Raw genomic sequence first — 18,103 nt, forward strand, 5'->3', positions numbered from 1 at the left:
GGGTTTGGGGAGCTGTGAAGGAGAAACTGGGACGAAAACCAAATACTTATTTCTTATAATAAACCACAATATCACACTTTTGTAATCCCATTCCTCATAAAAAATTCAATTTATTAACTTATTCATATCAGTATGGACTCTTGGTATTTTGTCTCACCTTTTGTTTATACCTTTTTAGTTATTTGATTTGGAAAGAATGCACCTTTTAAAAGACTTCTTATTAATTAACAGTGTTGCCAGACAATAGCCCATGAGTGGGCCAGCTGTTTTTATAAATAAAGTTATATTGGAACATAGCCATGTCAATTCATGTATGCATTATCTATATCTGCTTTGATGCTACAATGGCAGAATTGAGTAGTTGCTAAAGAAACTCTATGGCCTATGACTCTAAAGTTTTACCATCTGGCTGGAAAAATTTGCTGATACTGGTTCTGTAACTATTTTTTCTCTTTAAAGATAATATCTTGATTAAATTGTGTGTAACTTACTATATGAACATTCTAGCTGGGGTGTATTACTCAAATATTTAATGAACTTTTGTGCACTGGGGCTATGGTTCCCCAAACTTGGTGCCAGGGATACTGCAGTGAACTCTCAGGGGCACTATGGAATATTTGTATTTTTCAAACAAAACACAGTGACATTTAATACCTGTAAGACATAGAAAATTACTAGCTTAAGGCAGTTTACCATTTCATTATTAAGTGACAGTGTATTTCCTCTATGGCATTATATCCTGGCAAAGCTGAGCTTTCAGTGGTTATTGTGTTTAAAACAAATACCACACCCAAGTCAGTATGGAGCAGGAAATGATGGTGGCAGTGTCCAATCTAATTCTAATGTTTGAGAAGTTGTGTAATCCCCTACAGTTACACACATTTCATTAATAAGTGATCGTGGCTATGTTGAATGGTATTTTTTTCTTTATATTACATATATTATTGTTTCAAATGGCTACACTGTTAGTAGAACATGAATACTTATTAAATTGTTTACTAATTACATAGTAAACAGAGCTGTAACATTATCTCTTTTGACCTAGAGACACCATGAGAAAATTCTTGAGACATTCTTTGGCACATCGAACTGAAAAGTTTCTGTATGTATTAGACCCTAGAGATGAAAAGATAGGAATAATAATTCATACCCTCAAGTTACTTATAGTCAAAAACAGAGGCAAGCATGCAGCCAGATTATAATGCAAAATGACACGATAGTTAGATAAAATTGATAGCTATGTATGTGTTTAGTGTTTACACACACACACACACACACACACACACACACACACACACACACACACTGAATGATGATTATCAAAAAGCAAAGCCCTCCTGTGTTTACTGGAGAAAAAGGAAAAGTTCCAAAGGAGAAAATACTTGACTTGAGTCTTGAAGAGGGGCAAAGAAGAAGGAGGATGTATCAGTAGAAAGTGTTCCAGAGAGAGAGAAGGCATGCAAAATGCAGAGGAGTTTGAGAACATAGCAACTAATTCAACGTGGCTGACCACTGAGTGTACATGCAGAAGAGGAGTAGGAGCAAAAGGATGTATGACTGGCAAGAGCTGGGTCAGAAAGGGTATTTTATGCCATAGGAAAGAGTTTAGATTTTTGTCTTGAACATAATAGGAAACCCTTGAAGAGTTTAAGATACTTAAATTGGATTTGTGTATTTAAAAGGTTGTCTTTCTGAGTATCAGCCCTGAGGATGAATTGGGGAGGACAGGGTAGGTGATAAAATGAGAAGCAGGGCGATTAATCAGGGTAAGAGCTTCTGAGGGTCTGATCCAGAGGCATGGCAAGAGATAATGTGATGTCAAAAGATAATGTGAGTTGTTGGCCTCAATTACTATTTTGCTTTTGTTACCTCTGTTAGGAAGAATGGCATTTAGTTAGTAAAGAGTGTAAGCGAATATTAATAAAATGAAAGTAAAGCTTAGGATAGGTGAATAAAAAGTCTGAATCCAGACATCTAGACTCATTTAGAGCAGAGGCTGGCAGGCTTTACCTATAAAGGGCCTGATAGTAAATATTTTAGGCTTTGGGGGCTATACAGTATCTGTTGAAAACTATTCAGCTCCTTCATTATAATGTGAAAGCAGGGCATGGACAATTCAAATGAATGAGCATGGCTCTATTCCAATAATGCTTTATTTACAAAAGCAGGTATCATACTGGATTTGGCCTTTGTTCTAGAATTTACTAATGTTTGATCCAGAGTAATGAGTAAATGTAGTGAGTAAATTGCTTAGGCTTTTGAAAATTATATTTGGGAAACAGTAGAGAGTAGTAGAGTAGCTGAAAGGTAAGATGGACTAAATTGTGTTTTATCATGGAAATAAAGAATATGAATTTCAGAAATTGTGACAAACTTGAATGTAGATTATGAAAGATTATTAAATTAGATTAAGATAGATTGTGAGTACTTAAGGAATTGATCACTAGGAGGCAGCATTAGTTCACTAAAAATAATTTGTGCCAGACAATATTGTTATTATTTTATATATATATTATAAATAGACCCTCTCAGAGGAGTGCTATAGGGAGAAAGTGTTTTGGTACTTAAGCCAAAGCACTTGACAAAGTGTTTTATGATAGTGCATTTAGTCAGTTGTATAGATTTGTGATTTAAGCATACCTACAGAACAGAAAGAAATGGATTAATGCCAGCCTGTAGAGAGATCTGTACTGGCATGCCATGAGGCTTTTTTCTTGGGCTTATTCTGTTCAACATTTTTAAATGTTGACTAGTCGAGACATTTATATTATTCTGGTAAAATATATAAATAACAAACTGAAGATGTTAGAGATCCTAATATATTGGTTAATCAAATCAGAATGCAAAAGTAGCTCAGTAATCTAGAACAAGGTTTGGCAAACTACAGCCTATGGACTAAATCTATCCCACAACCTGGGTTGTTGTTATTTGTTCACTGCTCTCAAGCTGAGAATGGTTTTTATATTTGTGAAACATTGTGAGGAAAGAAAAGAGTATGTGATAGAGATTTTATATGGATCACAAAGCTTAAAATATTTACTATTTGGCCCTTTACAGAAAAAGTTTGCTGACTTCTAGTCTACAAAAATAAGCAGAATTTAGCAAGATTAAAAAATATATAAGTTGAAAATTCTGGACTTCAATACAAGAAGCATAACAATTCTCAGCCAAATACAGGGTTTGGGGAAATGAGACTCAGCATATGTAACAAAGACATGCATTGGAATTGATAAATTCATATTGAGGTATGATTTTTAGAAGTTAATATAGTTTAAAACTATTCATTTATAGAAATAGAGAGTTTGGGAAAATGGACAATGGTCCCCCTTTTTTCTTTTTTTTGGGGGGGGACCCTTAAAAATTTTATACAAGTATAGTTGATCCTCCTTTTCTTTAATGGTCAAATTACATCTGGATTGTCAGTTTTAGAGAGGTGAGAGCAAACTGGAGTATTTCCAGAGAGCCTGACACAATTCACTGACAGAGGAGAAGATATTACAGAGGAAGATATTACAGTTTTCTTCAAATATTTTTACAACTGTCCAAAGAGGGAGAGACCAGACACATTTTGAGGGCTAGAACAAGGACTGTTGTATAGAGAATTCTGCTCACCAGAAGTTTTTGTTTCCAAGGCAGTATTTTGTGACTTTAGTGCTATTCTCACAGTTCTGAAATGGACACAGTGTCTAAAGTTTTCATTTCAAACTCACATTTGGTTGGTTTCATATGAACTTGTTTACAATTTGCTCTCCAAAAAAAAAAAAAAAAACCACCACCAGAGGTAGCCCATCTGAGATGGAAGTGCGTTTCCTATCGTGGTAGCCATTACGAAGGCTCACCGTTGTGTTCTGGTTCTCCTCCTCTTTTTGACAGGTGGAAAGATGCTATTTATTTCCCTTTCCCTTGGAGTAAGGTGTGGTTTTGCAACTTGCTTTGGCCAGTGAAATGTGAGCAGAAGTAATGTATATAATTTTCAGACAGAAGCATTTAAAAGCCAAAGTGCAATTTCCTGTGCTTTTCTCCCATGTGCTGGTCATTGTGGAGGCATGTATTGAGTCAAAGATGCCATCAGGTCAGCATCCAGGAATACATAGCCACTACATGAAGAACAGTTGCAGCATTCTTTGCATCATCAAGAAATAAACTTTTCTTATTGTAAGCCAGTGTTAAGTTTTAAAGTTGTTACGGTAGTAAAATCTAGACTGTTCAGGCTTCCTCCCCAACATATAGGGATATGACTGTTATCCATGGGCCAGTAGAAGTCAGATGACATGTCTTCTAATCTTCACTCTGGACCCTGGAAAGATCTATCTTCTCTGTAGAAAAGACTTAATGGAAATGTAAAAATGACTTAATGGAAAATATGGGCTATTATCTTCTAGACAAAAACTCTGTGATTTTAATGTCTATTTAATATTTAGTGTCAAGGAAAACAATGTCTTTTATAACTAATATAAAGTATATGATTAAAAACCCACATTGGAATTTTCCTTAAATTCTATATAATAAATTACTGCCTATATTAGGACTGCTATTTTTTTATTTCACAGCAAAACTTCTCACATATGCATTGTTCTAGAACACTAATAATCTGCTAACAGAGTATAATCTAAGTTATTAAATACCTACTAAATCACTATACTTTCTAATTAATTTGAAATCATTTCCATACTGGGGCTTCATGACAAACTGAAATAAGGAAAAAAGTATATGTATATTTTCAGGCCCAGATAGATCTGTTTCTTTTGCTACGTAAAGCATATGGCTTTTGTCCCAGAAATTGTACTATTATCATGAAGGTGCCAGAATTTTTCAGTTTTTTTCTTTCTTACCAACAGATTTATAGCTTATCTTTACAAGTAGAGGTTTATTTTTGTTTCTAAGTTTAGTTGCTTTATAATTGGTTGGGCTGAAATATAGTCATCGAATGTATAAATTTTTTAAAAACACTCAATATTTGAATTGATTTGGCATATATCCAGTTTTCCTAGGTTTGGCTTTCCTTTTAAAGCCCTACTGCCTTTAATAGAAGCTCAAATTCTTTTTGAAAATCTGATGAAATCATCTCTTAAGTATGTGTAGTGCGTGATCCATACAGGTTCCAGTACTGTTTTAAATTGGCTCTTTGAATAACCAATCTGTTTCTAGCTCACATTTTATACGAATCAACAATTGAACATCAATATATTTTGCTCTTTTAGAAAGTTTTTTTTTTTCCTGAAACAGATTATACTTAATAGGTACTAAACCAGCATTTACTGAACAAAAGAGTTTAATATGATTATTAATCTAGCTATTTTTTGGAGCTAGGAATCAGCGTTCTGTATTCTTATTTAGTTTGTTATTCCTCATTTCCTTATTCAGCCTCTAAACATTAAGAATATTTTCCATATTGTTAAAGAACACATTGAATTCACAAAAAAGCACATAAATTTCCATTCACTTTAAAACAACTAAATCGTATGGCAAATTACTACTGAATTTTCACCTCATCTCTTTATTTCTCTCAGTAAAACACATGTAAGTATATCCTTATTATAAAAAATACAAACTCCATATTTCATAAATGGCTTCTTTTCCTGATCCTGACCTTTTCACTAGTTGTGTGACCTTGTGCAAATTACCAAACTTCTCAGAACATTCATTTCCCCATTTCTAAAATTAGAGTCTTCTAATGGATACATTTCTACTTTCCTTTTTTACTCTGTAACTAGGTTCTCTTTGTACGGTTTTTTTTTTAAGGACCGCACCCAGGTCGTATGGAAGTTCCCAAGCTAGGGGTCCAATCAGAGCTGCAGCTGCCAACCTACACCACAGCCACAGCAACGCCAGATTCGAGCTGTGTCTGCAACCTACACCACAGCTCATGATAATGCCGGATTCTTAACCTACTGAGGAAAAAAAAAACTTTGTAAAAGAGCAAAATATATTGATGTTCAATTGTTGACTCATGTATAAGCCAGAGATCAAACCCGCATCCTTACGGATGCTAGTCAGGTTCATTACTGCTGAGCCACAACAGGAGCTCCCTCTTTGTACATTTTAAATTTACCTCTTTAGTCTAGGTCCTTTCTTTGTTTTCAGAAGCATTTATACTGGCTCACCCCCTAGAATATGTTTTAATGGACCTCCTTGGCCTTCCTTAATTCTAATATAACGTGTATACTGATCCGAGTAGGCTAGATTGTATTACAGTAACAATTTCTCTAACCTCCGTGGATTAAAGCAACGAAGATTATTTCGTACTCATACTGTTGGTCTGCCCATAGTATATGGTCTCGGAACTTTACTCTGTGTTGTTGTAATTCCAGGAGCAAGGCCTTAAAAGTACCCACTATCTGGAGCTTTGCATATTCTGTAGCAGAGGAGAGAGAGAATAGCTATATCATGCATTGCCTTTGAAATCTTCTACCTGGAAGTAAACACATGTCACTTTTGTTCATATAACATTGGCCAAAGCAAGTCACATGACCATACCTAACTTCAAAGGGTCAGAAAGTGCTATCTAACGATGTGTCCTGGATGTGGTAAGATACAAGAATATCTGGCCAGCAGCTCACCATGTTTTAAATCAAATGTTAACTTCCAATAGAAGTGTAAATTAGTACTATGTGTAGGGAGGGAAATTTACAAACATATCTAAAGGTCTAGAAATATGTGTACCATTTGACTTAGTAGTTTCAGTTTTAGGAAATTATTAAACATAAATATAAAGATGTACATTCAATAATTCTTTCTTTGAATATATGTTTTTTGAGTATCTACTCTGTGCTGGGGAGCTGACATGTCCATACGTTCATGGAGCCTTTTGCAGGAGAGCGGAGAGATAGTACCAGAAATAATTTAAGTGAAATAGGTTATACTGTGATGTTGCAGTATAGGGTGGTATGAGAGCATATAGGAGAATTTCTTTTGATCTATTTTTCAGTTGACTGATTCTTTTCAGCTGTGTAAAAATGTGCTCTTCAACCCACCTTTGTTGAATTTTTCATTTCAGTTTTTGTAATTTTTTTATTTCTTAAAAAGTTTTCCTTCAAATAAACCGAGTTACTTTTTTATAGCTTTGTATCTCTGATGATATTTTAAGTTTATCTTTTATGAATAAATTATTTTTTCAAGTGGTGACATCATTTTGAATTGCTTACAAGTCTTTTGATAATAAAAATTAAAAGTTACTTGGTTATAATTTACTTTATTAAAATTGTGTAACATTTGAGGGGAGAAAAAAGCATGATCCTGATTGTGTATACAGAGTGCAACATTTAAAAATTTGCTCAAACTGAATAGCCTGAAGAAATAAATAAAATTGGAGTTAGAGTGTTGGGATTATGACCAATTTTTTAATTTCTTTTTTCTTTTTTTTTTAAACATAATGAAATAGCTTTTTTAAAATTAATTTAACCCGTTGAGCCACTGTGGGAACTCCCATGATCGATTTTTTTAAATGTTTCTAAACTGTAATGTTTACATAGCTTTTAGAAGGAAGAAATTAGACTGGCCAAATCAACTTAAAAACAAAATGAAAGTACAGATATTAATGGAGAACATTAACATCAATGGAGAGTTTTTGAAAGTTTTCACAGTTTGGTCATTTTAAAAGCTTCGACTTACAACCATAAGTTAAATAAAAATTGTTAGAAATACAATTTTTATCCTTTTTATGAAAGAAAGTTTGTTAAGCCTCTCCATGAGGAGCTACAGTACAGAGAAAAATTATACAAACCTGCTCCTTATTTCTTCTTTCTCATCTCATTCTTTTTTCTTTCTAGTTATCAGTTTGGTTTATTTCATATTAAGAGTGGGGAGCAGAGTTAAGAATGCACAGGATTTTTTAGAATTAAGAAGGAAGAAGAGAATAAATAGAAACATACTAACTTTTTCTTTGACGGCATATTTTCTATTTGCAACTAGTATTCCTCTCACAGAGAAAATCAGACTTGGGGAACCAAAGATATTTAGCATAAAAAAGGTTAAATACTTAATAATACTTTTTTACATTTTTTTCTTTTAGGAAGAAGAAAGGCGTATGGCATCGGTTGTAGCCAAAAAAGAGGAAGAGAAGAAGCGGGAAAGTCATAAGCAGTCTTTGCTTAAGGTATTTTCTCTCATGTCTACATGCATATGTGTTCACATACAGTCACACACACTGAAGCTAGCTAGCTAATCAGCTAGAAAAGCGGTTTCCAAAATTTGTAAATTTTTCATTCCTGTCAGTAGAGTGTTTTTTATAAACAAACACCGTTAAAACTTTTATAAGTTATACCTGTAAATAAACCTGTACTTCTGAAACACAATATTACATACATTTTAAAACGCATGCGAAAACTTTAGAAAGTAAAAGAACAGATACAAAATAAATAAATATAACGTTTTATGATAATATAAAACAGCACAACCACTTTGGAAAACAGCTTGACAGCCTCTTAAAGTTAATAAATTATTCATTTGCTCCAGTCATTCCGCTTCTAGGTATTTACTCAAAAGAAATGAAAACATATGTCCACACATATGTCCACACAAAGACTTGAACACATATATTCATAGCATACTTATTTGTAATAGCTCAAAACTGCAAATAACCCAAATGTCCATCAGGAGGTAAATAGATAAACACATTGTGGTAAATCCATGTAATATAATTCTACTCAATGATGAAAAGAAATAAACTATTAACACACACACACACACAAAAACCATGACTGGATCTCAAAATAATTATGCTGAAAGTCATTAGACCAAAAAAAAAAAAAAAAAAGTGTAGACTCTATCATTCCATTTATATAAAATTCTAGAAATAAAAATTAATCTATAGTGACAAAGCTGACCAGTGGTAGATGGGGAGGCATAGAAGGGCAGTAGAATGTAATACAAAGGACTAGGAGGAAACTTTTGGGGATGATGGAAGATGGACCTGTTTCTTTTTTTTTTTTTTTTTTTTTTTTGTCTTTTTTTGCTATTTCTTGGGCCGCTCCCATGGCATATGGAGGTTCCCAGGCTAGGGGTCCAATCGGAGCTGTAGCTGCCAGCCTACGCCAGAGCCACAGCAATGCGGGATCCAAGCCGCTTCTGCAACCTACACCACAGCTCACGGCAATGCCAGATCGTTAACCCACTGAGCAAGGGCAGGGACCGAACCCGCAACCTCATGGTTCCTAGTTGGATTTGTTAACCACTGCGCCACGACGGGAACTCCGGACCTGTTTCTTTTTTTGTTGTTGTTTGTTTTTTTCTAGGGCTGCTCCGAGGCATATGGAGGTTCCCAGGCTAGGGGTCTAATCTGAGCTGTAGCCGGCGGCCTACACCACAGCTCACCGCAATGCCGGATCGTTAACCCACTGAGAAAGGGCAGGGACCGAACCCGCAACCTCATGGTTGTTCCTAGTCAGATTCATTAACCACTGAGCCACGAAGGAAACTCCCTGTTCCTTTTTCTTTCTGTTTCTTTTTTTTTTTCTTTTTTTGTCTTTTCTGGGGCCGCTCCCGTGACATATGGAGGTTCCCAGGCTAGGGGTCTAATCAGAGCTGTAGCCACCGGCCTACACCATAGCCGCAGCAATGCCGGCCTACACCACAGCCACAGCAACGCCACTGAGTAAGGCCAGGGATCGAACCTGCAACCTCATGGTTCTTAGTCGGATTCGTTAACCAGTGAGCCACAACAGGAACTCTGAACCTGTTTCTTGATTTAGATGTTGATGTCACAGTGTATACAGATGTCAATACTCTCTAAACATATACAGTTTGTTATACATCAATTAAACCCCACAAAGCTGTTTAAAAATTTTTCTTTGGGGGAAATACTACAATTACAGTGCTGTGGAAAAAAAAATAATTGGGACAGTCAAACTTTAAAGCCTGAATTATAATTTTTTATTAGAATTATAATAAATCTATTTTACCAGTTGGGGAAAATTAAAAATAAAAATAAATATAACAAGTTATAATTTTTTCCACACAGTACATCACCTTGTGTAGCCTCATGACATGTGCATTTCATTTTCAAAGCCACTATAATCGACCGTCATCTTTTTAATGAGCTGCAGTGGGGTTTTTTTTTAATGATGCCTTTTTAAATTTAAAAACTTTATTAGCTTTTCTAATATAGAGGTGGTAAAGATTTTGAGGAATTTAGGAATTAAAAATTTTTTAAACTCATTTTAAATGATTTACATATCAGATGTTGCTTTCATTAAAATGTTTTATTTAAAATATTTTATATTAACATAAAAAAGTATAATAAAGACAGCTTAAAGTTTATAATTTGTACTGTGCTTCATACTATGTTCTAAAACTAAGGATATTATCCTGATTATCATTATCCATTCTTGTCTTATGTGGGTGCTTTTCTTTTTATAATTAAAATTGCATTCAAAATTTTAAAAATGACTAATAGGGTACAGAGTTGTATATGGTAAACTTAGGAAACAAGGGAGTTTATTGGGGTGATGGAATTGTTCAGTTAAAAAGTACCTGCATTTGTCAAAACTGATCAAAGAGAACATTTGAATCTGCGAATTTTACTTTATGAACACTAACAAACCAAATCGAACCAAACCCACTTGGTCCCAAGTCCTCTCAGTTCCAGACCACTACTTCAAAAGTGGTTAGAACTGTTAGTATGCTTCAGTTTTCTTGTTTTCTTTTTCAGTTTTCTCTAGCCTCTTGACTTCTCCCGGTCCTTTACCTGTTTTCCCTCATCCCATTAATTAGATAGTTTAAGTCCCCCTTGACAGTTCTACCTTTTTACTGATTTAGCCAAAAGGATTTTAATCTTTTCTATACTGGACTATTACTAAGGGTCGGCCCCAGACACCTTGTTTTATAGGAAATAATTATGGAAAGGAAAACTGTCTATTTTCAGCATTCTGATTTAATCAACACACCGTTTTAAAATATTAACTTTAACAATGGACGATCTATGATACTAGTAGTTATCTAGAAATATTTCAACCTAGTTTAATTTCTCTCAGCTGTCTGTATAGTTACCGGTTTTCAGACATTGTAATTTATATTGTGAAGCTTGGAACATTAATCAATCCCCTCCTAAATTATTCCTTCATATTTGTAATAATTATCGGGTAGGAAAATTAAAATATCATTAGCTTTCCTTGCTATGTTTAAACACAAAGGCATAATTTTCTGTCAAATTAAAACACATAACACTTGAGTATATAAATTTCTATCAAATTAAACTTTCAAATAGTAAACTTTCTTATCTCCAATGGCAGCAATTATTGTTTGTACATGATTGTTTTAAAGGGTGATAAAGCATTGTTGAGATGTTTCAATGCATAGGGTAAAGGCCACTTGTACTGTGTTTTAGAATACATATTTGGGAGTTCCCGTCATGGCGCAGTGGTTAACGAATCCTACTGGGAACCATGAGGTTGCGGGTTCTACTGGGAACCATGAGGTGCAGGTTCGGTCCCTGCCCTTGCTCAGTGGGTTAACGATCCGGCATTGCCGTGAGCTGTGGTGTAGGTTGCAGAAGCGGCTTGGATCCCGCATTGCTGTGGCTCTGGCGTAGGCTGGCAGCTACAGCTCCGATTCAACCCTAGCCTGGGAACCTCCATATGCTGCAGGAGCAGCCCAAAGAAATAGCAAATAGAATACATATTTGGTAGCTACTTTGAAGTAATAGACTCCTTCTGAAGATGGGGTAAGTAGTACAAACAATATGCTCCCTGTATACTCTCCTGCAAATTACAAAAGTGCGTTATATAATTCTTGTCACAATGAAATTTTTCATAGGAGAAGAAAAGGTTGACTATTAACAACGTAGCTCGAAACTGGGACTTGCAACAAAATCGAATAACCAATATTGCTGCAAATCAAGAGAGAAAAGATTCTGACTCTCAGGACAACTCTCAGAATGATGGAGGCACCATCTCTGCATTTCCAGAGGAAACAGGGTATGCAATTGTATTCTTTCCAGATACGAGTATCTTTGGAAAAATGAATTTGGAGCAGAAGGGAAAAACATTTTGCATATAATTATTTCAAAATAGTTCTCTTAAGAAAATCTACTGAAATTAGCAGTTTAAATTTAAAAGTTAAGATGGAAATATTGAAAATATAAGCTGACTCCTAATTTAAAAACCCTTCAGTAGCTTCTTATGTTTCTTAGGACTAAATCTAGATTACCTAATATAGCCTATGGGGCCCTCTACCCACCTCACCTATCTTATCCCCTACCATCACCCACTGTATACTCATGCTGCAGCCTCAGTGATTTCCAGTTCAGTTACTTCGTACCTCACAGCCCTTCTCCTAGAAACAAGTGTATTCTGCCCTGCTTCCCTCACCCTACCCTGGCTAACTACAGCTCAGCTTGGAGGTTTTAAATTTAAACTTCACGTCCCTTCAAAAAACCTTCCTTAACAACTTTCCAGAGACTAGACTAGATCAGATACCTTTCTTAACACTCAGTGCTCTGCATTTCCCCTTCCTTAGCACTTACCATGACCATAATTAAATAAGTAGTGGGTATTTAGTTGTTTCATATCTCTCTTCCCCACTAGAATGTAAACTTCTCAAGGAAAAGAATCCTGAATGTCTTGACCTCTGTTGTTTTCCCAGCAGCTAGACCAGATTCTTACTCCTTAACTAGTAGTATTAAGCAATTTGGCATAAAATCTAAATGGTCACTTCAGTTGTGTTCTACAATATTTGTCTATTCCAGTGGCTCACAGCCTCTTTCTTCTCTGACACATGGGTTATATAACACATATCCCTTGGTTTATGAGCAAATTTGAGGAGACTCTCTTTACATATTTCTCTTCCTCTCAAAAAGGCATACTAGAATCAAGTAAATGAGAGGAAAATAAAACATATATATCATTTGTTATGTTACCTTTTGTTTTTGTCTTATTTATATATATATATGTTATATTTGTATACATCTTATATAAAGAATATTTATATATATGCTTTTGTTTCATTTGATGAAGCACAGTTATCTAATGACCTAACCAAATTCTGAAATACATTTCAAACTAAATATAATACAGTTTTATTTTCATGTTTTTAGCCAGTATTCATTAAGCTTTCCATATACAAAGAATGTAGTAAAGTCATTTAAAAAGCATTGAAATAATATTTTGAAAGTTTACTGGAGTTAGAGTTTGACATATATTTTAAAGACAAATATAATTTAAAAATTTTAGTTCTAAGATTAATTTATATTGATCCGTGTGCCTCCTTCAGCTCACTTGGGTATCCACATCTAGAGTTTCTAGGTCTTGCAGCTAGAAAAATAAGGAAACAAGAATATTCTAATTAAGTGATAAATTATATAACATATATATCACTTATATTGCCCTGAAACTTTATTTAATGTTACTTAAATGTCAAAATATAATTTACTTGGATAGAACTATATAAAATTAAAACATATCGCTAGGCATTAGATTTATGAAATATAAGTCAATTCTATTTCAGATTTCTCTTTTTTAAAAAAATATTTTCTCTAGCTTCCTGAAAGAGGTTTCCTAGTTCCAAGTTTATTCAAATGATCTCATAAATTTCATTCTAAAATTTTAATAAGGTTTTAAAAACTACTCCTTTAACATATCAAATTTATTTTTATATGTAATGTTAGGTTAGTGTCTAACTTGATTTTATTTCAATTGGCTAGTCAGTTTTCTAATAGCATTCCTCAATTAAATCATTTTCTTTTTTTTATGAGAATGCCATTTTTATCTTATATTAAGTTTCCATAAATATTTGGATATATTTCTGGACTTTCTATTCCATTTCACTAATCTACTTATCTGTCTTAATGCCAATACCAGACTATTTTAATTATAGTATTTTTTTGTTTGTTTGTTTTTTTGTCTTTTTAGGGCCGCACTTGCAGCATATGGAGGTTCCCACGTGAGGGGTCTAATTGGAGCTGTTGCTGCCAGCCTACACCAGAGCCACACAACGCCAGATCCAAGCCACGTCTGTGACCTACACCACAGCTCATGGCAACGCCGGATCCTTAACCCACTGAGTGAGGTCAGGGATCAAACCCACAACCTCATGGTTCCTAGTCGGATTCGTTTCCACTGCACCAAGACAGGAACTCCCTAATTATAGTATGTTTTAATATCTAATAAGGGAAATATGCTTTCACTATTCTTTTCATAGTTTCACTTCTCACATATTTGTTCTTCCATGTGAACTTTAAAAATCAGTTAATCCAAGTGGTAATGTTAAGAATCTTATTGAAATGGCATTTAAGTTGTTAAATTTCAGAGGGATTGGCATTCTTTTTTTTTTTTTTTTTTTTTTTTTTTTTTGTCTTTTTGCCATTTTCTTGGGCCACTCTCGCGGCACATGGAGGTTCCCAGGCTAGGGGTCCAATCGGAGCTGTAGTCACCAGCCTACGCCAGAGCCACAGCAACATGGGATCCAAGCCGCGTCTTCAACCTACACCACAGCTCACCGCAACACCGGATCGTTAACCCACTGAGCAAGGGCCAGGGTCGAACCCGCAACCTCATGGTTCCCAGTAGGATTCGTTAACCACTGCACCACGACAGGAACTCCTGGGATTGGCATTCTTAAAATAAATAAATAATCACTTTAAAAATCATGGTGTATCTCTCCATTTTTCAAGTATACTAGGGAGCTAATGGGAAGTGCTGAAATATGAAGGACAATTCTGAACTAAACAAGTTATAGACCATGAAATTATAGTAACCATAGTCTGAATTGTTGAGTAAATATTGCTACTCTGAGCATAGAGTAGCAAACTATATCAGTAGAGAAGCTAAATGTCTTATTAAAAATAGGGAGATAAAGGATCAAAGATAAGGAATAAAAATTCAAGTGTAATGACAAAAGAAAGAAATGATGGGTCATATGGTTGATGCTATTTTTAAAGAATTAAAAAACAGAAGGTTGTTGATTGGGAAAATTTTTGGTATTTCTGGGACTAAAAGAATAAATGAAATTGAAGATGAGAAGTATATTAAGTAAGAGGGTTAATGGCGGGATGGAATAGTGGGAATTTATGGTCAGATGAAATTTCTGAAGTTGAGGATTTTACAAGTGGAATACAAGTAATAACAACATAAGCAATTTGGAGGCCATTGTGGGAGTTGTTGGAAAAGAGTAGAAATCAACTCAGAGGAGAAGAGAAGATCAGTTGGGGCTATTATTGCAGACTTTGAAGTTACTGATCCCAGCATTAGTTGTGGAGCCAGGGACCAGAATATTCAACAGTGGCCAGCCTTATCTCCTTTCAGTCTAGCCATGCATCCTGTACTCTTGTCACAGGCATATTCGCTCTTCAAGTTTTGCCAGTGACTGACAGGAATGTCTTCGTTTATTAACTGGCACTTTTACCTGGCAAATCTATCTCTGATAGGTGGACTCTCAACTAAGTTGCTTTTAAAGCAACTTACAACCCAAAATTTTGTGACCCTTTAAAATAATTTAAAATTTTAGAGTCTTCACTTTTATGGTCTCGGAAACAAGCAGTCAGCTCCAAAAGAACAGGGAGGTGTCTGCTAGTAAAAATTGTTGTGACTTGGAGTTAAATGTCAAGAGTCTCAGAATTTTTATTAGGAGTCCCCCAAAGTAAGAGTCTTTTTAAGCAAAGAGCACAAAGGAAGAGTTTGAAAGAGATGGGAAAGTGATGTGTGGTTTTGATGATATGGAAAATAGTAATGAATCATTAGGAAAGGGTTCCACAATTTTTGACAAAAAACTATTTTCTACTTATCTAAGTTCAGAGTGCCATGGAAACACCATTACATTCTTGTGGTCTGACCCTTTTTAGTGACCTAAAAACTTAAATCAAGGACACAAATGGTATTTATATATGAACTCAGAAAAATAAAACTTTAGGGATAAACAATGAATTATTGGTGGAGACTAATGCAAAATTAGATATATATAACTTCTAGTGGTTGTAGATAATTTTTTCAATTTAGTTGATAGTTATCTGATTCCTATGAATCTTATATCAGAAAGGTAGAAATATTTCTTTTTTTAATTTTTTTATTATTTTTATTTTTATTTTTTTTATTTTCCCACTGTACAGCAAGGGGATCAAGTTATCCTTACATGTATACATTACAATTACATTTTTTCCCCACCCTTTGTTCTGTTGCAACATGAGTATCTAGACAAAGTTCTCAATGCTATTCAGCAGGATCTCCTTGTAAATCTGGTAGAAATATTTCTAAAAGAGCTTATTGGACCTTACATATGCCTACATGAAGGACTCTTAAACTGAGGATCCAGAGTGACTTTTTGAACTTTAAGTTCTTATTTTACTTGAACTCTCCACACCAGTTGATAGAGTTGACACAGAACATTCACCTGATTTTCCTTTTACCTATGTGGCTACTTTTTTTTTTAAAGTGTGTATTGCTAACTTCAGTTCTGTCAGATCTGTGAGTGCATATCATGCTGTTTCTTGATTTATAAGATTTGGCTATAGATGAAGATTCAACTCATTCACCTCCTCTCCTCCCAATACTATATACCTGTAATTATTTTACTGAAAGCTTTTGTAATGTGTAATTAAACCTCTCTTTCTTATTCCCTCTGCTGTAGAGAGTAGCCCCGAAGTCTACAAGATGAATCTATCCTTTCTACTTTTCTTCCCACCTTTTCTACATTATAACTTCCATCTTCTATATTTTTCTAATTTTTCTTGCCGTTTCTTCATTGACCTACTGGTTGTTTGAGTGTATTGTTTATTTCCATGTGTTTGTTCCTACACAAGGAACGTGGCCTGCCATCTTCAAGGTTGCTGCTGAGCTGGGGAGTGGGGGATGGTAACAGGGTAAGTTAAAATGCCACAGAACTCTCTTACTAAAATTCATTATTTTCTTCCTTCATTAAGCATCTGCTTGGTTATTGTAATTTTTTTAGACTCCAGATATCTGGAAAAGTTGGTTCTGACAGTTTTTGCTAGCTCATTTATTGCTTTTGTGGAGGGATGGAGTTTTGGAGTTCCCTACTCTGCCATTTTCTTTCCTTTGGTACTCTAATTTTGCTGTACTTTTATATTTCAAGATCAATATTATTTATATATGTTCTGTAACTATAACATTTATCAGTTGGGAGCCTCTAAAGACTGGTAAACAGTGTTTAAATTTCTGTTATCATGTAACTACATTTAAGTTGAGAGTTAAGGAGTATACTATTATTATATCTCATTTTCTGCTTCCTAAACCATTCAAGACTAGTCCTAGCATCAGATTCAAAGGTTACATTTCACAGGTTGTTCAAAATCATGCCACACTTCAGCTTGTTTCATATTTGAACCATGCCTTTCTTACATAGTTTGTTTTTATCTGGGGTTTCTGATGACCTGGTTTTTTTGTTGTTGTTGTTGTTTAACAAAGAAATTTGTGCTGTCTTTACCACATTCCAATTTCTTTGAACTTCTTATTTGTCTGTTGAATAGAATCCATTCTTCTTGAAGTCTACTATCTCCCTGACTTAATTTAGATTCATTATTTCCTTTTGGCCCATTGTTTATAGTTTATTATTTTGCATCATATTACTACTAGTCTTTGCTTTTTTACTTGCATTATGTATCTTTTTCATATCCTCAAGTACTTCTAACCTCTCAACTTCTGATGGTAGAATTCCTCATATTTTGGTCCTGGGCCTTCTTTTCACTCTCTGCTTTCCCCTAAGCAATATCATATATGTCTTTGACTTTAAATACCATTATATTTTGAAAATAACAATATGTATAATTTTTCTTTTATGGTTTACCCATTTGGGTTGTGTTTAAGGGAAAATTTTTTTTACTACATGGAGATTATAAAAGTAATTTCTACCATTTTGTCTTCCTGAAGGTTTAAAATTTGGCCTATCACATTTTAGCCTTTATTACACCTGAAGTTGATTTTTAAGCTTGAAGTTAAGGTTAGATTTCTTTGTTTTTCCCCTAAAGAATAAGCATTTGCCCCAGTGTTATTTGAGTATTCTTTCCTTTCCCACTGCAATGCCCCTTTGCCAGTTTTATTGGCAGTGGGAGAAGTAGGTGATAGGGTCCTTTTGCAGATCTTCAATTAGTGTCCCTCCCTGTGTCAGTCTCAGTTTTCACTCCCATTTTCCATCATATCTCTGTTCTTTCCTTTCCAAA

General features: G+C 34.6%; 1 protein-coding gene across 3 annotated transcripts in view; it reads left to right on the forward strand.

Annotated features, from left to right (window-relative positions):
- Positions 1 to 18,103, forward strand: part of LRRC49 (leucine rich repeat containing 49) — a 158,379-nt gene that overhangs the window by 97,154 nt on the left and 43,122 nt on the right. For all 3 annotated transcript variants that reach the window (XM_001928481.7, XM_005659880.3, XM_021100865.1), the window contains 2 exons: positions 8,012 to 8,095; positions 11,752 to 11,912. In XM_001928481.7, coding sequence (XP_001928516.1) covers positions 8,012 to 8,095; positions 11,752 to 11,912 — 245 coding nt within the window. The remainder of the gene's footprint in view (positions 1 to 8,011; positions 8,096 to 11,751; positions 11,913 to 18,103) is intronic.

This window comes from Sus scrofa, chromosome 1, assembly GCF_000003025.6.
Source record: "Sus scrofa isolate TJ Tabasco breed Duroc chromosome 1, Sscrofa11.1, whole genome shotgun sequence".
Lineage (NCBI taxonomy): Eukaryota > Metazoa > Chordata > Mammalia > Artiodactyla > Suidae > Sus > Sus scrofa.